The following is a 27,169-nucleotide window of genomic DNA, read 5'->3' as shown; positions in this document are numbered from 1 at the left end:
TCAGCAGTTTGGCGGTTTGATACATTCATAGATTCATAACGCTCTGAAGCAGTGTTTTGAAATCGGCCATCACTAGATATTGTTAAAAAGTCATTTTTGGGTTTTTTTGGCACACAAAAATATTCTCGTTGCTTTATAATATTAATATTGAACCACTGTACTCACATGTCAAATGTCAAATGTCATTGCTGTCTATGCAGGCCTCGCTGAGCCATCGGATTTAATCAAAAATATCTTAATTTGTGTTCCGAAGATGAACGAAGGTCTTACGGGTGTGGAACGACATGAGGGTGAGTAATTAATGACATTATTTTAATTTTTGGGTGAATTAACCCTTTAAAGGATTAGTTGACTTTAAAATGAAAATTACCACAAGATTTATGCATCAGGATATTTATTAATATAACTCAGATTGTGTTCATCAGAAAGAAGAGAGTCATATACACCTAGGATGGCTTGAGGGTGAGTAAATCTTGGGGTAATTTTCATTTGAAAGTGAACTAATCCTTTAAACATTTAATTATTGCAGGTTTGCGTAATATTCTGAGTTTGTATTTCACTGTTTTATTCATTTTGAGGAATACTGAATCTGTTTTAGTGCAAGTCTGATGAGTAAATGCATGCTCACAATTAGCCTAGAACTACAATAAGATCATGTTCACAGCGCACACAACACCTCTGCACTTACTCCCGATTTCTCTCAGCATGAGGACAGGAGAGGCGTCAGTCAATAAATGGGAAAACAAAGTAACTTGCATTACTTATTTGAAAAAAAAAAAAACTCTGACAATTTTGTTGTAAATTTAAAAGTAATGCATTAATTTACTATTTAATTAAATAAAAAAATAATCTGGTTATACGTAACTCATAATACTTGTAATGCGTTAACCCCAGCACTGGTCAACAGATATGCATTTTTAGTGCAAAACCAACATTTATGTGTGAACTTAAGTACTGAGGGATTGTGACTATAGAATAATATAATAATGAAATGGGTTTAAGAAGTGCTGAAGACTTTTAAAAACTTTATAAATCAAAAAACATTTCTTGGCCCCCAATGAAGCTTATTCTGCTCATGAACATCCCACTTAGAAAGGAAAAATCATCTGCCTGACATGTAAAAGCAATGCATAAATTCTAATCTCTTTGCACAGGTGGTCGTATACAAATTTATTCTGGCATTTTCACAAGATTGCACATGAAAATATTGTGTGCGTTCAGCGCAACTGTTCCTTTTTCACAGCCAGGCCCATCTGTTTGTAATGCACTGTTGGAATACAGCACAATGGAAAGTGTGAATCAGATGTTAAGCAGTGCTGTCAGCAACAATACAGTAATGTGTATATGACATGTTAACTTTAATGTGACAAGAGCTAATTGGCCCCCATTGGAGAGTGGGGTTCCCATGACCTCTTGTGAGTCCAACCCAGCACGCGATGATAAGCTTTGACAATTACATAGCAGGAGGTCAGTGGAAGTAGCTGCAGACCCCCTTCCTCAAATCAAGTGTCCTCAACTGCTCTCACGCAGCAGGGGGTGTAATATTCGTATGCTGGCTTAAGTGGGTCAATGCTGACTTTTGATACATTGCCGTAAAATATCAGATTTTTCTTCCGTATTAGTGATTCCCAACGAGGGGTATAGGCTGTACTTTGGTTGTACGTTGAAAATGTTTTGATTTGCTTCGTTAAACCTATAAAACTTTAAAATATATACAAAACATATACTTTATACTATACATACTGTAAAAATATCATTGAACATTTGTGTGGATGATACTTAAAGGATTAGTTCACTTCAGAATTAATATTTCCTGATAATTTACTCACCCCCATGTCATCCAAGATGTTTATGTCTTTCTTTCTTCAGTCGAAAAGAAATGAAGGTTTTTGAGGAAAACATTCCAGGATTTTTCTCCATATAGTGGACTTCAACAGGGACCAACGGGTTGAAGGTCCAAATCGCAGTTTCAGTGCAGCTTCAAAGAGCTCTACACGATCCCAGACGAGGAATAAGGGTCTTATCTAGAGAAACGATCGGTCATTTTCTAAAAAAAAATAAAAATTTATATACTTTTTAAGTACAAATGCTCATTTTGCACTAGCTATGCGATGCGCCACGCATTACGTAATCACGTTGGAAAGGTCACACGACTCATTTGAAATTTGAATACAGACCCTGTTTTCTGAGAAAAATATCCTGCTGCCCTGATAGAACATGATAGACCTCTGAGGATGCCTTTTCATCCGGCTCTGTGGCATACATTTATTCTGCAGTGTTTTTCGTAATATAGCACTGCACCTGTAGAACAGGTGGATACATTGATCTGCACTAGGTCTGTGTTTTGTTGTGCTAATAAATGCCGATTCCCGGCAAAATGATTCCAGGCATGATGTATTAATATACATGCTGAGAATGAACAGATTGCTTTCCTGCTCCTGTGTGTTGGGATGGACCTGTATAGTATTGTAGCCAGGCCCCATGCCTTATATTTAATCTAATCGTGAGTGGTGTTTTTCTGTCAGAGTCGCTTTGTAAACTAGGCAGAGCTGCTCAGAGTTTAACCTAATTACCCTTCATGTCCTGCCTTCCTGTATCCCTCCCACAGCCTCCCACATCTTCCCTTTTGCGGGAAGTGTATCAGTTCCTTATTTACTAGTAGGTTGAAACCGTTTGGTTTGCTGTTACAGTTGCGTAATCAGTGCTTTTAACTTTTATGTTATGACAATTCAATAAAATTGTGGCATATGGTTTAAAGATTTTGTGCTGGCAGACTTCCAGGCTCCAGATTGTGTGCATGGTTTCATACTTCTACGTGATAATTTGGCACATTCATTGCAAATGTGCTTTTTTTATTCAAGTAATAATTGAACCACAAAGTGTCTTGGTAAACTCAGCAGAAATGTCACAGAATAAATGTAACTGGTGTAAGTGATCGACTCGCCATAGGCATCATGGACATACAACTCAACCGAAAAATATTGTTCATTTCATGCTTGTTTCTGGATGCAAATGTCAGAAACTATTAAGTAAATAACTTCATTTCAGCATGAGAATTAAACAAATAATTAATATATTTTCTGTATTATTTGCATTTTATTGCTTTACTCAAGATGAACATTTTTGTTTTCATTTTGAAGTTCATTTTATAGTTTGAAACAGTAATTAATGTTCATTTGTAATGGTGTAAACCTCAAAACATTTCTTTGTAAATGTCAGGCGTGTTTATTACCCTCAAGTACATGGTGTTCTTGCAGCTTTGGGTTTTTATTAAAACCAGGAAAACATCCTCATTCTAGAGGACACAAAATAAATGGGACAGATCTACTCACCCATTATTCTCTCTGTAATGTGACCTACTAGAACATCTCTCCTAAATTACTGGGAAAAGTTGATTCTACAATGTAATTGCAAAATTGCCAATCTAAACTGATTGTCTGATTAGAATACAAGCAGTATTTTTTTTTTTTTTTTGTCATTTTATGAATGCATAAATAATAAAATAGCTCAATCAAAAGGTCTTGCTACCTTTATGTGCAATTGGAAATTTCCTATTTCCCAGTTCTTTAGTTGTGATTATGAGCTTGTTGTATTCAAATGCTTTGTTGTTGGAAAAACAGGAATCATGGAGGACACTGGGTTTATTCGTGCCTATTTATTGGAAAAAAAAATCCTTATTAAAGCCAAAATAATATATAAGGCAAGAATTTAAAAGGGGAACTATTATGCCCCTTTCACAAGATGTAATATAAGTCTCTGGTGTCCCCAGAATGTGTCTGTGAAGTTTCAGCTCAAAATACCCCACAGATCATTTATTATAGCTTGTCATATTTGCCCCATTTGGGTGTGAGCAAAAACCCACCGTTTTTGTATGTCCCTTTAAATGCAAATGAGCTGCTGCTCCCGGCCCCCTTTCCAGAAGAGGGTGGAGCTTTAACAGCTTGCGCTTCGTTTGCTCAACAACAACAAAGCTGGAGAATCTCACGCAGCCAAAATGAGGATTGTCAGTAACGGTGTTCAGCCTTACATTGTTCAAACCGGAGTCGACACTGATGGAGAGACTCAGGAAGAAGTTACAACTTTTAGAATGAAACTGGACATTTCTGAACGGTTAGTAGATAAATGTATGTAGTTGCTGTGGAGTTGATTCAACTCATCGACTAGCATGTGCCGTCATGTTAATCTTTTGTACAAAACCCATATGGACACCCTCTATACATAGTGTACCTGTTTGTCAAACAGAGCCATACACAGCAGACTAACGTTTATGATTGCTATCAAATGCTGTGAATATTCTAATATTTTTTCAAAAATATCGCTCAGACAGAAACTCTCCTTTTTTTGCAATCGAGCTTGTCAGGGTCAACTTGCTGGCTATCCAAGCTAACGAGACTCTAAATAGTGTTCAGTGCTCGTCTGTGCAGCCAACGACAGAACAGTTAGCATGCTTTGCTTGAACTTTTGCCATGGTGTTAGAACTGGTACAACGTTGTCGCTTGCGAAAACAAAATGGCGGCGCCGTGGGTGGAAACGGCAGATTACTGGCGGTAATATTATAATAAGATCCCCTTCCTACGTCACTAGAGGAGCGAAATCTGAGCGGCTCGTTTTTTTCACATGCTTGCAGAGAAAGGCTTACCAAAACAAAGTTATTGGGTTGTCCTTTTTTCATGTTTTCTGGGTTGGTAGACGCACCGCGGAACCGATTATAGCACTTAAACACGGAAAAGATCAGATTTTCATGATATGTCCCCTTGAAGTAAATTCTATATTGGTACTCAATTCAAGCTTGTAGAAATTGAAACGTAAATATCAACGTTATAAAATTAAGTAAAACCTACTCAACTTTTCTGATACTGGTGTTCCCATCATGCACTGGGGCATGAATAATTAATAAGGTTGATTTTTCGCTGTTTTCCAGTAGTTTTATCATTGCTTTTGTTGTTAGGTTTAGTAACTTGCAGCTTTGTGACATCTGGAGTTCATTTTCTACTCAAAATGACATTCATATATTCAAAAACGGTCATTGTGTTTTGTGTATCAAAAAGGTTGACCTACTACTTCTGGCAAGATTCTGAAGTGTCTGATAACCGCTTTACTATCCCATGAGTCCACAGGAGAGGATTTGGAAATGGCAGTGAAGCGAATGACAACATGGCAAATGTAGTGTGTAGTTTTTAACCGTAAACCAAATGTACTAGACAGACGATACTTTTTGCTTTAAAGTCACCATGAAATCAAAATGGACTAATACTAATTTTTATGGAATATTGCAGTATTTATTATAAATGATTTATCTGTGCACATCATTTTTTTTTTAATTAATGTGGCCTCATAATCTTTAATCAAAATAACTTGCCCCTCCCATCTTTTCTCTGATGATGTGTTTACTGGAGCGAGGGCGGGACAACCTGTCAATCACATGAGATCAACCAATACCAAACCACAACAATCCAATCAATTCCCAATGGACAAAATCAAGTCCTGCCCTACATTTTTTCTTGTTTGAGAAGCGTTTAACTCAGATATACGTCACAATAAGGAAGAAAAGACTATCACAACTTACGTTTCATGGCGACTTTAATGAAATAAAAAAAACAACACAAAAAACAGAGTGACACAATTCTGTGTGGTGTATTTATTTGGCGGAGTCCATCAAAGAACAAGAAAAGACGATGAGCGCGCTGATATTTCCTCAAGGTTTTGGTGCTATTTTCTCATCATTTTGCTTTCAAGGCATCTTTGTGGATAAGACACTGTCTGTCAGAAAGGTTTTAGAGTTTTAATGTGTTTTAAAGTTGTGTATCTGCACTCAGTCCTGCCTTTAAGCTGAAAGCTCTAGGGTTGTCAGGAAAGTCAGGAATCTTTCCTTGTCCATATCTATTGATTTGAGCTGCCCCCAGGCGTCTTTTACCTGAGTCATTAAGCTGTGGCTGAAGGTAGCTTCCAATAGGCTTAATGGATGCAATCAGGAACCATGTGTATCACTTTAAAAGGATCTGTAAGAAGAGAAGAGAGGATGTGGACAGAATCATGGAGAACTAATCTTCACTGAAGTCATTATTCCACTGCCACAGAGATGCATGGACAATCTACCAGATACATTCACAGTTTTTTACTTTATTTAACAAGTTGTTCATTTGCCCAAGCAAATCAATTGGTTTGTGAAAGTATGTTCAGACAAAAACATCTCTCACATACAGATCTGCTGTGATCCGGCTGAAGTGTTTTCTCACAAGGCACGTGAGAGTCTCTTATAATTGCTTTTTGGACTTAGAGGCTTATTATTGCTGGTTTTTGTGGAAAAGTACAATTTAATAGGACCCAAAACCCATAAAAAGCCTCTATTATTCTTAACAAAGCTGAGGCAATGTCTTCTTCAGAGAGGTTTCCTGTACATGTGCACAAACCATGTTTCTATTCATGCATTATTGTGTTGCATAATTGTGTAAAGTCTTTAATAGGAAGAGTAATAATTTCATGCCTGGTTGGGCAAAGTCTCAGCCAGCTCCATCCATGCTTTAAGCAGCTATGTTGTTTCCCTGAGAACTTTGATTTTAAAAATCCAATACAGTATTTAGTGCAATAAGCATCTCAAATTAACTGTCATATTATCGCAACATTATTTTGTGCCAAATATAAGTGATTTTCTGTTTAGGAAATCAAACGCCCTGCGGTGAGCTTGTAGTTTTCCACTGAAGTAGAGCTTATGTAAGGATCCACTAATAGCTTCAGAAAGTACATGATCTTCTTTATCTTTAGTATTAAACTATACAACTATCCTTTTAGAAGATCTAAAGGAGTTTCATAATAAAAACCACTTTTGAGTTTCAGTTTCTCCAAACTGTAACCTTGAGGCTTTCATTCTAATCCCATTATATCATTCCAGAAGCTCAAAGATGGATGAGATGCACAATCAGAATCAGAACATCATTTCTCCTTGACATCTTCCCACCATTATAGTGCATTGTGAGATTTCAGATGACATATATACTTTTGCTGTCTTGTTATTTTACGAATCTCCACATTCGGATATCAGATTATTATATAATTTACATTCACCAGGACGGATGCTTGAGCTGGATAGAATATGGTTTTTATAAGAGTTGACAGAAAAAGATTTGTAATTAGATGCAAAGCAGTGTAAGATAATGCAAATCATTCCAAGCAAATGGTTATTTCACCACTTTTTTTCTCAGTCTCTCAATTCACTGCTTCATGAAGCTTTACGAATCTTTTGTTTCAAGTCACTGGTTCGGAGCGTGTATCAAACTGCCAAAGTCACGCCCCCCAGTGGTGAACCATTGAAATTTCGAAACAGTTATGATGTAACGAAGCCTTGTTTACTGAAATCACGTGACATTGGCAGTTTGATACATGCTCTGAACCACTGATGCGAAACAAAAGATTTGTAAAGCTTCGAAGCTTCATGAAGCAGTGTTTTGAAATCGCTCATCATTAGATATTGTTGAATTAAGTCATTATTTTGGGGGTTTTTTTGGCACACAAAAAGTATTCTCGCCGAGAACCACTGTACTCACATGAACTGTTTTAAATACGTCTTTAGTACCTTTCTGGGCATTGAAATTGTTAATTATCTTGCTGTCAATGGAGGACTCATTGAGCCATCGGATTTCATCAAAAATACCTTAATTTGTGTTCAGAAGATGAACGAAGGTCTTACGGGTGTGGAACAACATGAGGGTGAGTAATTAATGACAGAATTTTCATTTTTGGGTGAACCCTTTAAATACCCGTTAGGCACTTTTTATCCACTTTTCGAATATTTTCTTCATTTTCATTTAAAATATTGCCTTTCTGATCTGATATGCGATATGAAAAGGGAGAAGAATGAGTTCAGAAAAGGCGGATTCGAACTTGGGATAATCGCGTCAAAACTTACCACCACCGGCTTTATTCTCCACACCACTGCTGCTGTTATTTGACGGGTTTCTTTTGTCATTTTGTCTAGTCCAACCAGAAATTATTGGGCGGGGCTAGTACCGGTTTGAACCCCCTTTTACCTTCAGAACTGCTTTAATTCTTTGTGGCATAGATTCAACAAGGCGCTGTAAAAGTTCCTCAGAGATTTTGGTCCATATTGACATGATATCATCACACAGTTGCTGCAGATTTGTCGGCTGCACATCCATGATGCGAATCTCCCGTTCCAGCGCATCCCAAATGTGCTTTATTGGATTGAGATCTGGTGATTGTGGAGGCCATTTGAGTTTAGTGAACTCACAGTCATGTTCAAGAAACCAGTTTAAGGTGATCTGAGCTTTGTGACATGGTATGTTATGGAAGTAGCCATCATAAGATGGTACACTGTGATCATAAAGGGATGGACATGGTCAGCAACAATACTCAGGAAGGCTGTGGCATTTAAACAATGTTCAATCGGTACTAAGGGGCGCAAAGTGTGCCAAGACAATATCCCCAATATCATTACACCACCTGCAGCAGCCTGAACCGTTGATACAAGGCAGGATGGATCCATGCTTTCATGTTGTTTTTGCCAAATTATGAACTTAAAGGATTAGTTCACTTTCAAATGAAAATTACCTCAAGCTTTATTCACCCTCAAGCCATCCTAGAGATATATGACTTTATTCTTTCTGATGAACACAATCTGAGGCATCCAAGCTTTATAATGGCAGTGAGCGGGACCAACGAGTATGAGCTGTAGAAAGTGCTTCCATCCATCATAAACGTACTCCACACGGCTCCGGGGGGTTAATAAAGGCCTTCTGAAGTGAAGCGATGCGTTTGTGTAAGAAAAATATCCATATTTAACAAGTTATGAAGTAAAATATCTAGCTTCCTGCCAGACTGCCTTCCGTATTCAACTTATGAAGAAAGTGTAAACTCGTGTCTTGTCGGTTAAGCTTTTTCCATAAGTTGAATAGGGAAGGTGTAGGACGTAGCGTAAGCTTTTGAACTGCAGGTCTGGCGGAAGTTAGATATTTTACTTCATAACTTGTTCATAACGCATCGTTTCGCTTCATTAACCCCTATTGGATATTTTCTCTTCTCTGAGACCATTCTATGTAATCCCTAGAGATGGTTGTTTGTGAAAATCCCAGTAGATCAGCAGTTTCTAAAATACTCAGTCTGGCACCAACCATGACATGTTCATAGACACAATCACATTTCTACTCCATTATGATGCTTCAGCAGATCGTCTTGATCATGTCTACATGCCCAAATGCATTGAGTTGCTGCCATGTGATTGGCTGATTAGATATTTGCGTTAACAAGCAGTTGAACAGGTGTACCTAATAAAGTGGCCAGTAAGTGTGTGTGTGTGTGTGTGTGTGTATATATATATATATATATATATATATATATATATAAGCATAATAGCATAATAGCATGTAACTATTGCTTTTAACTAGTTTTTTGTTTGTTTGTTTGTTTAAACAGAAGTGTAGGAATATAAACATATTTCTACCAGGATAATACATGAAAATAAGATGTAATAAAAGTATTGTTCAAAAAAAAATATTGTATGCTTTAATCAAACCGAAACATGCAGTAATTGGGGTAATCCGTCCTTTAAATTGAACAAAATAAACGTACTTTTACTGAAGGGAGATGGAAAGATGAGGGGGCGGAGTGTGGGGGAGTATGAATGAGGCTATTGGAGCGACAGACAGAGAGAGAAACAGAGAGAGAGAGAGAGGTGGTTTATCAGGACCCAGTGAGCTTTTCCATGTTCCAGCTATTCCAGCAAGTAGGTTTTTTTATCGCTCAGTTAGGAATACTTCAAGAAGAACAAATAGCAAAGGTCAGTAAACTGGTAAGTGGAGCAGATTTATTTAAGCAAATACATTACTGGTTCCAAACAGTTAAACATATATAATACCAGTTTATTTAATGTTGTTTTTATTAATCTAACTGCTGTTCTTTAGTATCGAGTCTTGTCTCTTTAGACTTGTTTGACTATCATGTAGGGTTCTGATTTGTTTTCGTTGTGCAGCTCATATTTGATTTGAAAAGCTGAAAGATTTTTTTTGCATATGTTATGGTCAAATGGCCAAACCACGACAAACCATCTCTTGTCTGCTGAAGGAAAGCAAGCTTTTATAAAGGTTCAAACAACTCCTTGAGATGAAATCTGCAATGACTCTAATAGCGTTAATGTCACGGTGTAGCTGGAAATGTTCAGTGTGTTCCTGTAAGCATTAATTACTTTGATTTTTGTGAGTTTTCAGAACTGACTGTGAATTTATTTTGAGCACCTGCTGTGTGGGATTTGTCTAGAAGCTCAGAATAACATAAACTCGCATTTGTTTGCAGATATTATGACTTTTTATGGTAGCATTGTAAAATATCAGCTCAAATACTAACAGATGTGATGGACGAGGTTGTATTGACAATATAGTGATCAGTATTATCTAACTGTACTCTCAGTATTTCTGATTTACGTTGCATGCTGATCAGGTTTTCTTCACTTTTTTTCCCAATAGGTGTGAAGGATTCATCAGGAAACAGAAGACTGACACACTGTGGTGGACCGGCAGAATCAGGATCACGGCAAGACTAAATGCAACATCTTCTTTAGCTATAAGAGGACCAGATATCTGAGTGCATCATGGATTTTGTGATGAAACAAGCACTGGGCGGTAAGTGTCATGTTATCAAACTGCCATATAACTGGCATATTAGTCTCAATCCAAAAGTCAGTTTGGTCAAGACCAAGAATCAGATTGTATTGTTTGCATTCATATGGTTCATTATTTAACTTTTATCTGACACATGGCAGAAATTGATGACGATGAGAAATTTTTCTTCAGTGTAATATTCAAATAATCAATTAAATTAAAAACAACAACATTTACTGATAATTAAATAATTGAAACATTAACATTATATTAAAAGTATTTATTAAAGCAACAAACCTCAAGAAGCCTTGGTTTATTACAATGAATTTATAACAGCTAAGGGGCGTTGTTAGGCGCGGAGCAGAGTTTCACGGGGCTTATTGCTTTTATAAAACGGTTACCACACAATACAAATATTAAAGCCAAAAAATATGTATCAATGCAACTTTCATGAAGTAAAATCACTAAAAGCCTTCCTTCCGCTGGAAAATAAATAGTCCCTGACAGTGAACAGTAAGAGAAGTTACATTTATTACGCCATTAGATGGCGGCATGGAGTCACTCAGTAGCAAAGACTTTTATATTGAAACTTGTTATGAACACGGAACAAGATGAAAATGCTTTGATTAGCGTCAGCAGGACTCGGGAAAACCCATTAATTGTTAAAAGGACAAGCGGACATTCAAACGGATTTTTTTATTATGAATATAGGACTGACCTTAAGGAAAATGCTAAATCTGAATGCAGGTAATACGCTCGGTCACTCAATATCTATCTCACGATACTCTTCTACATAATGCAGTAAGCTTCAATGAACAAAATCAGTAGAGAACAAACATATGTTTACGTTGCTAAGAGTGGTTGCTAAGACAGACGCAGCAACATACACACTCAGTGGCGCAGCGATACTTATGTAATGCGGTCAGCTGTACGTTTTCTGGAATCTTACAACGGCTTCGAACGCGGCTCAACCAATCAGAATCAAGGGCCGGAACTCTCCGTTTTAGAATAGTAAAATAATTCCAGTTAATTTAGACGTTGCCACATTAAAAAAAAAACTGTTGCCTTCCAAAACGCCTGTTGTAAGCACAGGATATGCCTGTTATTATACATAACATAGAGGGTATGCACGTGACGTCACCGTCGACCGTTATGACTGCGGTTACGCCCACTGAGTGGCAAAAGACTGAGTGGCAGCATTGGTTTTCAGCGTGAATGCCGCGAAAAACACATCCAAAACGGGAAAGAGCTTTGCGACTGACTGTACAAATAGCTTTGACACAAAGTCTGAGGTGTATTTTACAGACTGCTGAAAGCTACAGAAAAAAAGAAGCAAACAGGTCGCTGCAATTCATAGAAACAGCTGGACTCCAGGCGAAGAAACATGTTTTGCAGTTATCATTTTGTGTCAAAATGTTGGATTTTGGGGTAAAATCATACCCTATATATTGTATTGTTATATATTGTGTTGACAACTCATCAATTAAATATTTACCATCTTATATTCTGCATAATTGGGTGTTTTTAAATAAACACTGACAAAAAACTATACAAGTTTTAGGGCTGGACGATATATATAACATTGATATAAGTGATCACTCCGATTTAGACCTACCTATATTGTAGTTATATAAAGTGTTCACAGGCCGATTTGCTTTATGTATTTCCTCGGCGTCGAAATCAGGCACATACAAATGCCAGGAAACACGATTCCTGATTGATTTGGTTTCTTTGACATGTCGTAAGGAACACTTTCGAGCCCAACCTTTAGTGTAATCGTTTGTTTTACTCGCGTTTTTGCAGTTTCCCCTATTAAATCCAGTCATCCAGCAGGTTCTTTTGCCACTCAGTCCAGCTGAGGGAGCGCGTTCCGGCGGGAAAGTGACGTCTATGCATACCCTCTATAGGTCTATGTTTGGTTTTGAGGACTATTATCAGTTTTTATATTTATATAATTATTAATATTTTTAAATATTTATATATTTTTTTTAGCACGTGACCTGGAACTGATGACGGTTTTTAAGAGATACATTTTTATTCACTGTAAAATGTGATCTGGTGCAATTAAAATAATTCATTACATAAAAACCAACAGTATTTATTGATAAGTATTAGATTCGATTATTTAGTATTAAAATTAATTTAGTTAATAAAGTTAACACATTAAAAAAAAACTTCTAGCTAGTAATTGAATGCAAGACAATACATCAGCAACATGTTTTTGTTATTCATACATTTTGAACAATAATAAAACAAAGTGGTTATTGATCTTGTTATAGTTTACTTTATTTGACATTTATTTGTTGTGTGTATATAGATTCGCACCGTCCCATTAATATAACTTTGTCTAAAGGTCACCGAGCCCTTAAATCAATTTCTTGATTTGGTTTTATCAGCTGAGTGACTATGGGCAATAAAACGAAATGTATTTCTCCCCTTTCAATTCCCTTGAGTGGGCCAGATGTAGCAGATTGCCTGTGTGACCACACAATGACCTTCTGCGTGAGGTGTCTTTAAGAAACACAGACTGTCTTTTCACTGTACGTCGTATTTTACACTTTGGTGTTCCACATGGATGTCAGATTGTGACTAACATAAAATGAAATATGAAAGAAATAGCACTTTTAATACATCAGAAAGCTTTGAAATGTAAATGTGCCCTGAATTTGATCCTGAAGTCTGAAATCTTTACCAAATGTGGTGATTTTTACGGTGTTTGCAGCATAGACCTTATAAAATGACATAGCTTAAATTCTGCTCCATAGCTCTGAGGTAATGGAGCATGATTTACTCATGAAAATCATCCATTATTAAACAGACTTTCCCTAGCTAGATTTCTTCAACCCTTGCAAATTATTCAGAAGCATATAGAATTCCTTCAAGATCCCACAGAGAAGTCACCGCACGCTGCCCTCCGCGTTCAGCAGACTGTAAAAAACAACGTTTATGTTTGTTGTCTGTTGGTGTGAGAGACTTTTATTAAAGAAAGATGGAAAACAGAAACAGGCATAAAATGTAATAAAAATGTGCTTCAGGACATCTCTGCTTATTAACCGATAAGGCTGTTGCGTTCATGTGATATTATAAGAGGGCATAATCACACAAAATATCTCCAGATACACTCACCAACCTCTTATTAATCATTCGCAGATACTCTTCTCCTACTGTAAGATATTTCTTTTTGAGACTGTATTAAAGGCTAGCAGTGCTTATAAAATACAAGTGACCTATTTTACTACTACTACTTTACTGTTATAAAAAAAAAGTAATTAATATGCTAATTTCCTAAGCTCTGATAATTCACATATCATTAAGAATTAGGCTTTTTCCAGAGATACTGGAATACAGTTCCGGCCGCTGCGCCATCATTATCCAGAGCCCAGATTTGCTCTTCCATCCATAACCATCACTGCTGTTCCTGCCAAGTGCTTTGATGTAAAGCCATGAAGAATCTGATGGAGGGAAGCAGTTCTTTTGTTATGTTAACCACCCTCTGTGTGGCTTTAAACATGACAACAGAACTACATTCACTGGCCTACATCTTTCTTTAAGCTCTCAGGAGCGGCAATTGCTTTGTGTTTGTAGAACAATTCATGTGATGTGAAAATCTGAAGAATGTTTAAATCTTTATGCTGTAGCATGTCACTTTTTAAATACTTTGTCATATTGCAGTTTAATATGTATAGACAAGTATTATTAAGACATCTGTGGATTTATTTCCCCATAAAGTGTAGCACTGTGGCTGTTTATCATCATCAAAACATTACTCTGTTTGTTTTAGCATCCCGACTAGCCCAACAACAGCAACATTGGCTCAACCAATTGTGTGAGTTTAGGGCAGGGCTATCAGTTTGATCGACCAATGGCGGAAGGGAGGAGTGTTCATGAATCTTTAAAAAAAATTGTTACATTTTGTTTGGTAGCACAGAAATTATACACTAAGGGGCTGTTTTTCCATTCCACTGCACTACTTTTCCATTGTTTTTCATGTATTCTTATATCTCACCATGCATTCTTTCACTGCTTAAAGAGGACCTATAATGCCCCTTTTAAGATGTAATATAAGTCTCTGGTGTCCCCAGAATGTGTCTGTGAAGTTTCAGCTCAAAATACCCCACAGATCATTTATTATAGCTTGTCAAATTTGCCCCTATTTGGGCGTGAGCAAAAACATGCCTTTTTGTGTGTGTTCCTTTAAATGCAAATGAGCTGTTGCTCCCAGCCCCCTTTCCAGAAGAGGGCAGAGCTTTAACAGCTCATGCTTTGTTTGCTCAACAACAACAAAGCTGGAGAATCTCAGGCAGCCAAAATGAGGATTGTCAGTAACGGTGTTCAGCCTTACATTGTTCAAACCGGAGTCGACACTGATGGAGAGACTCAGGAAGAAGTTACAACTTTTAGAATGAAACTGGACGTTTCTGAACGGTTAGTGGATAAATGTATGTAGTTGCTGTGGCGTTGATTCAACTCATCGACTAGCATGTGCCGTCATGTTAATCTTTTGTGCAAATCCAGCGTTGAATTGACCCTCGTTTGTGAAGCAGTCCGGTGTAAAATGACGGCATGGCAACAACACTCTACTACAACAACTCTTCCTCTTCTCTAAAGCAGCCCAACATGGCCTCACACCCTTTGTTGTGTGTTCTCGGCGGCAGGGTTTATGTAAATTTTTAGGGTTAGTGATGTCACTAACCCGAGAAGAAGCTTGTTGTAGTCCGTACCAGCCGTTTGTTGTAGTCCTTAAACAGAGAATTCTTTAAAAGAAAATATCAGGGTTAGAAAGTGAATGAAATCATACGGTCCTTGTGGACCATGGGCAACCTGCAGCATGACGCATACGAGCACTTTTATGTCAGCTCAGGGTGTCCTAGACATACACACACAGACAGTTAAAGGCCACTTAAAGAGTGCACTGTCACTCCTTTCCCCTTCAGTGTCCTGAGTGTCATATAGAAGCAATTAAACACATGTGAAGGTAATGCGTAGACCTTGATGCTGGATTTCAAATGCATACTCATGCATAATAAATGACTGCCATTAATAATAAATGAGTGTACAGTTGCTTGTAGAGACACATTACGCACAGCCATTATGCAAATGATTAATGACTTAAAGCAATAGTACAGCATTTGCAACCAAATCTTTCAGCATGTTTCTGAGACCGTCTGTATCAATTTTCAAACACAGCTGTGCTTTGCATTTTAAAACATATAGTTGAAGTGAACATCGAGGTATATGCAAATATGGGCATTGCTTTAAAGCATTTATTACTGCATTACCCATAATGACCTGCGGCTGTTGTTTGCTGAAACCAAAACATGATGTCGAATACACAGCGTGATAGGTAGAGTCGCACCATTTAAACAGATGGCAGTGAGAGGAGTGGCATATGCATCATTCTGGTGTCTCTGTTTGCCTTCATCATTTTGGCTCCGGTATATCATCATGTTAGGAATTGTGCAGTGGAAAACGTGATCAGTCTCTCTGGAATTTGTGAAAAATATATATATATATAATTGCACTACCAAAGTTAGGGGTTGGTCAAATTTTTGAAGTGTTTTTGAAGTCTCTTATGCTCACCAACTCTGCATTTAACTGATAAAAGCAGTATTGTTAACTAAACAGTAAATGCTTTCTGTTTTAATATATTTTAAAATGTAATGTATTCCTGTGATCAAAGCTGAATTTTCAGCTTCATTACTCCAGTCTTCAGTGTCACATGATTCTTCAGAAATCATTCTAATATGCTGATTTGCTGCTCAAGAAACATTTCTTATTATTATCAATGTTGAAAACAGTTAAGCTGCTTAATATTTTTGTGGAAACTGTGATACTTTTTTTTTTTTAGCATTCTTTGATGAATAGAAAGTTCAAAATAACAGAATTTATTTGAAATAGAAATCCTTTGTAACAAATGTCTTTAGTGTAATTTTTTTTTAATATATTTATTGCATCCTTGCTGAATAAAAGTATTAATTTCTTAAATATCTTACTGACCCCTTGCTTTTGAATGGTAGTGTAAATAAATAACAGCTCTCTGGAAAGTCTCTATATATCAGTTTCAGCCATTGAAAACCACTTATAGGTGACTTCTTGTCAGGGTTATTTCTATGTCTGTTTAGTTTTAGAGAATCCCTGATTCTCCTGTCCCTGCTGGTCCCGTCCAGCTTGAAGTCTCCTGTGTCTCCAGATTTCCTGCCCAGCCTCCCTCTCCTGCCTCCTCTTCTTATAACAGCCAGTTCTTCAGCCCCTCCTCAGCTCCCTTCAGTCCGGCGGCTCTCCTACTGACACCTCTCCACTGTGTGGATTTATCTATGGTCTTGCGGTCTCCAAATCTGCCCAGTAAAGAAGATCCCCCGGCTCTGCCTCTAGCCGCTGATCCTGTCACTTCACCTTGGCCTGTTAACCTATTGGCCCCACCTTGGCTCCTCCCTCCCTCGGCTCCACCAGAGACCATCGTCCTTGCAGCTCCACTGGACTCCAACGGGCTCCCTTGTCCCTCCGGCTCCACCTTCATCAGATGTCGCCCTGCCCGCGCTACGGGCTTCCGAGCCATCTGCTGTGCTTCGTCTGGTTCCGCCTTACCTTCGGCTCTGCCTCGGTCCCGCCAGCTCCACCTCAGTCCTCAGTAGGGGTGGGATTTACAGAGTACCTCACAAAAGGATACACGATACATGGCTCACGATACTAATAATATCATGATACAGCAATTCTGCGATAATATATTTCTAGACAATCCTATACATCACAATATCTGTCTAACTATGAAAACAAAATGCCTGTGAAAAGGTTAAGTGCAGTTTTTCAGACTTTGGACTTAAACATGGCTGGGGTGTCTATTATTTTACTCACACTGCTGTCCACCATCCAGTTAAAAACCTCTTTTTCTTGGGCTACTTAACTTGTGTTCACGATAATATATTTTGATATTTTGGTTATTTTTGGTTCTGTTTTCCTTGTTCCCATTTGCCTGTGTTCCCTATCATTGGACATTGACCTAGACTGAATCCGAAATCGCCTCCTATACCCTCAAATAGGGCATTATTTGAGGGGACAGCCATTTATAGTGGTGTCCAAAACCATAGTGGACGTTATAGAGTGCACTCATTGTATCCCACATTGCACCGCAACAATGAGTGTGCAACCGATGTACACTCAAAGGCTGTCCGAATTCGCTCACTCATTTTTATTCACTCCTTCAAGTGTATTAGTGGACTAACGTAGAGAATAGTGATTGAGGGTTTAGGAGGCGATTTCGGATTTAGCCCTAGCTTCGTAGTGTGTGTCAGTTTGTTCCCTTAGTTACTGATTATCCCCACCTGTGTCTAATTGAGTTCTCTTATTACCACCTGTGTATTTGTACTCCTGGTTCTCTTCAGTTCTCTGTCAGTTCTCGTTTAAGGTATAGTGATTGTGTTAATCTCATGTGATCTCCTACATGTTTGTTTTGTTTAAAAATATAGCGTCTCTGTTGGATTCTCCTTCACCGTGTGCTTATTACAGCCAGCTCGTAACACTTCTATGATGGTAATAGGATTTCTTTCGCTTTTTTTTTTTCTTTGGCACAGGGGCAACCAAAGACATGGGGAAGATGCTAGGTGGAGAGGAGGAGAAGGACCCTGATTCCCAGAAGAAGGAGGAAGAAAGGCAGGAGGCACTGAGACAACAAGAGGAGGAACGGAAAGCCAAACATGCTCGTATGGAGGCAGAGAGAGAAAAAGTCAGACAGGCCATTCGAGATAAGGTACATGTTTCACATTCCCATCCACTTTAGCTTCTTGTGACAACTGTATAGACTAGAGGAATTGGTAAGCATGAGATCATTTGCTAATTGCTAATCAATTTTGAATTAAAGCAGGATGAAGCCGTTAAACCACGATGACGGGACTTAATGATTAATGTGTGTGTGGGGATAATGCCTCAAATAAGAATCTCCATTACCCTTTAATGAAATGTCACATTTGCAGGAGGTCTTAATGTCAGCTAATTACAGCTAATTTAACAGCTCCTTCTTAAGGGAGGAAAACAGAGTTAGTGTTAGCCGAGAGTATCAGGTCATTACAGGATCATGAATGTAGCAATAAGAACCAGCATGAGAACATCTGGACATGACCTGATCATAATCGAGCCTAAGAGCCTTAGAAATGTATCAGAACTGGGTGACTTTAAGGCCAATATGATAAATATTGTTGGCTCTTGACGAATTGCTTGATTCTCTTTTGTAAGTCGATTCAGATAAAAGCGTCTGCATAAATATAAATCTAAATAAGACAATTAAATCCTACAAGATACATGTTTTGATGTTATATATATATATATATATATATATATATATATATATATATATGTATAGTGTAGTATAGTTTGGTACACTACTGTTCAAAAGTTTGTTTTTAAAGAAATTCATACTTTTATTCAGAAATGATGCATTAAATTGATCAAAAGTCACAAAAAAAATCTATTTCAAATAAATGCTGTTCTTTTGAACTTTCTATACGTTATATAATCCTAAAAAAAATGTATCACAGTGTCCACAGAAATATTAAGCAGCAAATGTTTAATACACAATCTTTTGAATGGTAGAGTACATTGTATAGTATAGCAGAATATAGCATATAGTTTATTATATTATACAGTATATAGTATAGTATATAGCATATAATTGGCAAAAAAACGATTTTCCTAGTCACGTCAATAATTTTGCATATAGTTGGATCTATGCAATTCATGGTATTTTACTTAATCTCCCATAAATAAGATATAGGCTATACAGTAGACCTACAGTACTATGAGAAATGGCGTCATTTCAGCATTTCTGAATATACCTTTTTTCTTATTGTCTAATTATCTTGATATATTTTATATATGTTTATATAGTATGGACTAAAGAAGAAAGAAGAGAAGGAAGCCGAGGAGAAAGCGGCTATGGAACAAGCGTGCGAGGGCTCCTTGACTCGCCCCAAAAAGGCAATCCCAGCAGGCTGCGGGGCAGATGATGACGAGGATGAGGAGAGCATTCTAGACACCGTTCTCAAATTCCTGCCGGGACCTCTGCAAGACATGTTTAAAAAGTAACAGACACAAAGCTGTTTCTGGAAGAAAATGGGTGAGGGGGGATTTTTGCCAAACAGGTGAAAGGCTTTTCACTGCCTTGACGGAATTTTATTTGTTCCTTTCTACGGATAGAAACACTAATCATAACCCGACAATGTTTGGTCTTTTCACTGCCATTCAGGTTCAAACTGTTTACACTTTCTAAAGATATCTCTATTTGTTTACTGATCACCAGGGTTTCTGATACTTAGAAAGTTATCTGCCTTAGGTACTCAATGATCAGCCCCACATTAACGGCACATTCCAGGATCTTGATACTGAGCTCTGGCACTGGGAATATGATGGTTACTTGGATTTATTGATCTATATATTTCAAACACAGTGGGGTCAAAGCATTTTAAAACAGTAGCTTGATATATTCCTTTCACAGAAAACAACAAAAATGTCAGTGAAGTGCAGCTGTAATGCTTTTAGTAGTGTGCATGAGGTCGAAATCTTACTATAAGATTTGCCATCATTGATATGTTGGCATTTGTAAAAAAGGGAGACGCTGATAAACCGTCTTAGTTTTGCCACGTTAGACCACCTGAATGCAGCCTGGCAGTTCTCATTTGTCTGTGATGTATTGATATTTATTTTATTTTTGTTGTACACTCTTAAACAATAATGGTTCTTTATTGGAATCGATGGTTCTTTGAAGAACCTTTAACATCCATGGAACCTTTTCAATGCACAAAAGGTTCTTTATACTGGAAAAAGGTTCTTTAGATTATAAAATGTTCTGCACACTAAGGAAAAAAAAAAAAATGGAACCCCCCATTTGGAACCTTTATTTTTAAGAGTGTAGTGTGAAATAGAACTTGATTTGACCACAAGTAATATTCACATTTGCCTTGCCAGCAAAAGATCAGGAAAAGCTCAGTATATACTAGAACTGTGACAAAAACACAGTTTATATTTTTACAAACTGGACGTTTACAATTAAGAGTTATTCAGGAGAATTCAAGATCTGAAAAACATACAGAACTTGAAATACAAGATTCTACAGACTTTTTAGTATGTATTCAGAAGTCAGTCACTGTTTCACAGTATATTTTTCAATGCCAAAACACATACGACAATCAAAAATTAAATGGTCTCATACACGAAAATTAAAAATAATCAATTGGCATCAAAATTTTATTAAAAACAAAATATTTTGGATGTTCTGGAACATGAAAATACCTGCCTCAGCTGAAAGTTACGTAAAGGTCTGACATGATTTTTAATGAGCTTTTAGTAAAAAAGTAGGTAACTGTTAATGTACTGTTGCAGATAATGGAGTCATGGTGTAATTGAAAAGAATTTATTGATGAATATATATACTAAATTAATACTGGGAATACATGAGCTTCAATCACAACAGTAAAAAATACCAAAGAAATTATACAACTTAGTAAAGATGTGATTGGTACACTCTAAAAATGCTGTTTTAGACTGTAAAAAAATATGGACGTAGTGTCCGTAACGTCACCCGTAGGTTTCTGAAGAGCATTTTTGAAACCTAAAGCTGGCTGTTGACATCTTGGAAGCGCGTCACCGTGCGTCACTCCCGAATAACAGAAAATGGGCAAAGAGGCGGGACGTGGGTGGAGCTGAGGTGACGTGACGGCAGCAGACACCTATTGGTGACATCAGCGGCAATCCACCTGTCACTCAAGTGGCCACGCCCTTAATTATGCAGAACTTTAAGGCTTAATATAATTTAAACGTATGAGTTATAAAAAGAAATTCACCCCCCTCAGAGTTGTCATGAAGGGCAAATTTAGCTATATAGACCAAAACCACAATTTGTATCAGGCTGTAAACGTTTTTTTCTGCTGTAAAGTTGGGCATTTTAACATGGGGGTCAATGAGATTCTGCTCTCTTTTGGAGCCTGTCCCTAGCGGCCAGTCGATGAATTGCAGTTTAGGTCACTTCCGTATTGGCTTCAAGAGAAACGGGGGGAGGTTGGCACTTGGTTTCAACCCAAAATTAGGTCAAATATGGACAAACCCAACCGTTGGGTTAAAATTTTAATTTAAAAATTTAACTCACACTCAATATAATGCTATTTTAACACAAATAAAATCATTTATTTACTCTCAACTCAAATGGATTAAGTAAAGTGGTTGAAAAGAATCGTGTTGGATTAACTTCATTTAAATTAAACAAGCATCAAATGTTATTTTTGGCCTACTTAAGAGAAACATGTTCTTTCAAAATGAAAATATTGAGTTGAGCCAAAATGCAACTGTTTTCAAGTCAGTTTAACACAATGCAATTGTGTTTGAATGAGAAAAATACAATACATACAATGGTGTTAAATGAAAATGATTTATTAAATAAACTGAACAGTATCGTAAAATAATTTTTTTGAGTGCAGCGGTTGGGTTTGTCCATTTTTTTTTTTACCCAAATTTGGGTTGTAACAACCCAGCATTTTTTAGAGTGTACAATGCTGACAGTTCAAGAAATGGCATGTTAAATGATCTATTACAACAATATGATATTTTGTGAAACCGTTAATATTCTGATCAACAACAATCATTTCTGCTGTGAAACTATACCAACATGATCATTTATAAAAATGCTAGCTCATATTCTGCCCAAAATATTCATTTTACTGCTGGCAAATTCGGATGTGGGGTTACAAATATGATGAAGTTTTTATTTCAATCATCAATGTCTTCATGTTTTTAAGCATTGAGTAAACACTGCCATTTGATAAACATGTTGGACGCATTTTTTTGCAGGGGGGGTTAAATGTTTACATAACTGTTTATGAATACTGGGGTAAAGAGGCAAACTCATTTTGTAAAGTAATGCTCAAATGGCTATTGTATTGCATGGTGGGAAATATAAACCTATAGATAAGTTTTTATTTTGTTGATTACACAAAGTTAGTACTTGTATGTTTACCAATCAGTCAGATTGAAAATGTGTCCCTTTTTAAACTCTGTTAGCAAACGATTTAACAACAGGAATGTATTCGTACCCATTAGGCTGTTCTGTGATAAAACTGCTTTTAAGATTGTAAAGTTTGTTTAAAAAAAAATCTTAGTAAGAACAGAATGACATACTTTAGAATAACACATGCTACTCTCAAGTAGACTTTAATTTTAGCAGTACGGAGGTACGTTTTTTTTTTTTTTTTAATTAAATTATAAAGAAAGAATGAGATTGACTTTTTAATTTTTGTAGTGCTGAAAGGTTTTTCACTAGTCAAAGCCATATTGTTAGACTGCAATAATTAATGAAAAAATAATCATCTTGTAGTCATGCATCTGTTACCTGTAAAAAAAAAATGTTATCTATTTAACTCTTCATAGTACATGTCAGAAAGTGTATATACTGAGGTATATGACATTTCCGTGTTTCTGCGTTCTCAATGTAAGTGTGTATTTATGTGCGTCTGTACCTGTATGTGCTGTAAAATGTTACTTCATGTTATACCTGTTGATGTCTCTAAAGTACAGTCTAAAGCAGGCTGTGTCCACTGTCATGAAGATGGTGGAATCGGGATATGGGAGTCCTAATGTTCCTGTATGCATGCAGATAAACTTTGCATTAAATACCAAATCAGAACGTCAGGTTGTACCTGTTTATGTATCTCTGTCCCTGCAACAGAAGCTGCACCCTTTATCCAGGGCTTAGTTCCCATCTGTCTGATGGGATATGGTGAATTATCATCAGGCCTATCATTCAGGTTGTTTGGTACTGACAGAACTGAGAGGTCATTTCAAAACCCTTGCTACTGGGTCTAAACTAGGGTCATTTCTAGTCATTTATCATTTGCAACTTGATCTCAGACTAAAAATGTGATGATATAGTTGTATTTCCAATATACCTCTTGGCATAAACATTCATGCCACAATGCAGTGGTTCATCTCTTCAAGTCACCCCAAAATGTATTTGAACACTTTTGGTTGTACTTGAACATGTATGAATGTCATCGGAAGTGGCATCTGAAAACAATTGATTCTAGACCTAATTTTGTTTGATATACATTTAATATTTTGGGTAACACTTCATTTTGCAGTGTCCTTGTTACACATTACATGTAGTTACTGTAGTAATAACTACAAATTATGCATATTACATGCAAGTAACCCTAAACCAAAACTTGGTAGCACTTTATTTTATGTGTTGTGTTTACACATGTACATACTGTGTACTTATTATAGTAATTACAGTAACTACACTCTAAAAAATGATGGGTTAAAAACAACCCAAGTTGGATGGAAAATGGACAGACCCAGCAATTTGGTTGTTTTAAACCCAACATTTTTTTGAGTGTAGGTACTAACCTTGAACTTAACCCTAAACCTAACCATAACACATGTAGTTACCTTGTATTGTCCACTATACTTTCTTAGGTAAGTACACTAGTCCACGTACTGTAAAATAAAGTGCAACCTCAAACCTTAATCCTAACCCTATAGTGAGTACATGTAGTTAATATTACTAAGTACTTGTAATTACACTGTAATTACACATGTAATTACACTGTAACAAGGACATGAAAATAAAGTGTAGGCATATTTTGTTATAAAACGCAAAGAAATTTGTACACTGTGGCTCACGTGTTCAAATACTTTTTGAGGAGTTGTTTGATTCCCCACAGAATCAAAACACTTTAGGTTTCAATTCCCACTTTATTGATACATTCATCTTTTCATATATGTATCACAGTCATATTTGGAATTTTAATTTATGTAATTTTTATTACATGAATATTACATAATAAACTGGGTAAAAGGGCTTACTGTGTTGGTGATTCTGTAATCTTTAAGAAGCTATCGGATGTCCAGCAGTAGAAAAAAAAAAAATATATATATATATATAGATTTGAAATTATTTTAATGATGAAATCTGAAGCATATCTTTGGTTGATCATATCAGCTTAATCACTTTATATTATACCCGAACTCTTTCCATTCTCTTAGATATTGAGATATTATCAGTGCTACTATTGTCAAAACTCAAACTGCTTTTAAAAATATTTATTAATTAGTTTAATCATTTATTCCTGGGTTGCACAGCCACGTTGTTAAAGGGATAGTTCACCCAAAAATGAAAATTTTCCCATGATTTACTCACCCTCAAGCCATCCTAGGTGTATATGACTTTCTTCTTTCAGACGAACAAAATCGGCGATATATTAAAAAAAATTTTGCTCCTCGAAGCTTTATAATGGTTGTGAATGGGGGGCCTGTTTTGAAGCAAAAATAAAATGCATCCATCCATAAAAGTAATCCATACGGCTCCAGGGTGTTAATAAAGGCCTTCTGAAGTGAAGCGATGCATTTTTGTAAGAAAAATATCCATGTTTAAAACTTTACTAACTTTAATAACTAGCTTCCGACAGACGGCCGTATCCCTTGATTTGCTGCGGAAGAGTAACCTCTGACCCCACACAATGACGAGCGCAGAGGCGCAGAGGAGAGAGCAAAACAAAACACCGGTCACGAATTAGAAGTCAGATAAATGTCGGAGAATTTTGATATAAGAGAAGAGGAGCTTGAGTTTGTTGCACAGTCATATTTGTTTGAACCGTGAGAGGCGTCTAAGCTTGTGATACTCCAACATACTGCGTCATACATCACGTCAGGCAGTTACTCATTTGGCGCAAACCGACTTGTGCAGTATGCGTATACGGTCGTCCGCTGTAAGCTAGTTATTTGAATTTATAAAGTTTTAAATATGGATATTTTTACAAAAACGCATCGCTTTGGATGGATACATTTTATTTTTGCTTCAAAATGTGGCCCCCATTCACAACCATTATAAATCTTTGAGGAGCCAGAATATTTTAAATATATCTCCGATTGTGTTGGTCTGAAAGAAGATAGATGATTATGATAAATACACAACCATCCAATCCAGAAATATATCATTGAGATTTCAGTGAACTAACAAGCTATAATCACAGCCTGTGAAATCACATGTGGCATTTTCAAATTTAACCAATATATATAAGTGTAATGATGCTTTAATTTGTATCTGGAGGCAAACAGTATCTATGTTAAGGGCTATGTTTCATTTTTCCACCATACCTTTCACTTGGGTTGGACTGAACACTTGCACGCTTTAATTTACTTCAGGAATGAAGTGAAATATTTGAGATACTTGTTTTCATTTTTTTGCCTGCAAATGCATGATACTCTTAAATATTGTCACTTTTTACTGCCCATTCCATGTACGTGCATAAGAAAAGAATTCAGATTGATCTCTGCAAATATTCAATCAAATACATTCATTTACTGTGACTTTGACCACCTGCCAACACTGTCAGCTGGAGAACTGTCAATCTGCAGGCCATCACTGGTCTTTTTGTTTCAGCATAACAAAATATTAATCATTTTGTACATATTAAGTATATTTAGAAACATTTAATCAGTACATAAACATGACATATGCCATTTATATAGGTTTTGAATTGCATGCTTTCACATTGTGCCATAATTTTGTGGCTGTTTGGGGTGAAATAATGAATGCACTTATTCAGCTGAGCTAGTTTCTGTTGTCAGGGACTTGAATGAATTTGTAACAGTTAACTTTAGCTTAAAGTAGTTTACATCTAATTACTGGTATATGATGTAGTAAAACAGATTTCTACCCTCTTGCTGTGTGTTTGAGGCTTCTTTAAAAGCAATTGCAAACCATATAGAAATGTAATGTTAGTCAACTGTTTACTGCATCTCTGATAATTTGTCATGAACTCTGGATCAGAATAAACAAATACTCTGTCAAAATTAACCTTCATCTAGCTTCATCTGGTCAGAAAAGTATGTTTAATTATAATGCATTTCTTAAAACTGCGATAGAGAGGAACAAAAGTGTGCCGCACCCAGTTTCATCAAAAAAGCCCTAGATTTTATTTTATGAGCACACTTGTGCTGTAATTAGACTAGTTTGTGAAAAGATTAGTTTGGCTACAGATCATGCTGAGGCACAATCTTGGTTGTGTTATTTATAGCTAACAAAATTATACTTCCGATCTTAACAGGCTTTCATGTTTCAAACTCATATAGTCGATAAGTGTGTTACGCTATCAGCAACAAGCAATACCATTTCTTTTCATTCTTTTCATGCATAGTAATTTTGCTTTACTGTGTTTGAAAAAGACTTAAGACTTAAAGGTGCAATGTGTAACTTTTAGGAGGATCTATTGACAGAAATGCAATATAATATACATAACTATGTTTTCAGTGGTGTATAAAGACCTTACATAATGAACCATTATGTTTTTATTTACTTAGAATGAGCCATTTCTATCTACATACACCATGGATCCACTTATATGGAAGTCGCCATTTTGCGCCGACATGTTTCTACAGTAGCCCTAAATGGACAAACTGCTCTACAGAGCGTGTTTGATTGACTAGCTACTCTCTGCTGTCTCAGACGACGACATCTTTGTCCTGTGTCGGCCACCGTAGCTTCTCTATATTGCAATTCGCAACCTCACCGCTAGATGCCGCTA

General features: G+C 36.7%; 1 protein-coding gene across 4 annotated transcripts in view; it reads left to right on the top strand.

Moving 5' to 3' along the window:
• cplx2b (complexin 2b) overlaps positions 1 to 26,442 on the top strand; it is a 31,639-nt gene extending 5,197 nt beyond the window's left edge. For 2 of the 4 annotated variants that reach the window (XM_051860519.1, XM_051860523.1), the window contains exons 2-4: positions 10,473 to 10,628; positions 18,176 to 18,351; positions 19,485 to 26,442. In XM_051860519.1, coding sequence (XP_051716479.1) covers positions 10,598 to 10,628; positions 18,176 to 18,351; positions 19,485 to 19,682 — 405 coding nt within the window. In that variant the 5' untranslated portion in view covers positions 10,473 to 10,597 and the 3' untranslated portion in view covers positions 19,683 to 26,442. Of the gene's footprint in view, positions 1 to 9,648; positions 9,803 to 10,472; positions 10,629 to 18,175; positions 18,352 to 19,484 lie in introns of those variants that run through there. The other 2 variants (XM_051860521.1, XM_051860522.1) reach the window with 2 other exon arrangements.
• The last annotated feature ends 727 nt before the right edge of the window (positions 26,443 to 27,169 follow it).

Source organism: Ctenopharyngodon idella, chromosome 14 (genome assembly GCF_019924925.1).
Source record: "Ctenopharyngodon idella isolate HZGC_01 chromosome 14, HZGC01, whole genome shotgun sequence".
In the NCBI taxonomy this organism is placed as follows: Eukaryota; Metazoa; Chordata; class Actinopteri; order Cypriniformes; family Xenocyprididae; genus Ctenopharyngodon; species Ctenopharyngodon idella.
Note: the sequence above shows the minus strand (reverse complement) of the source record. Positions and strands in the feature narration are given on the sequence as shown.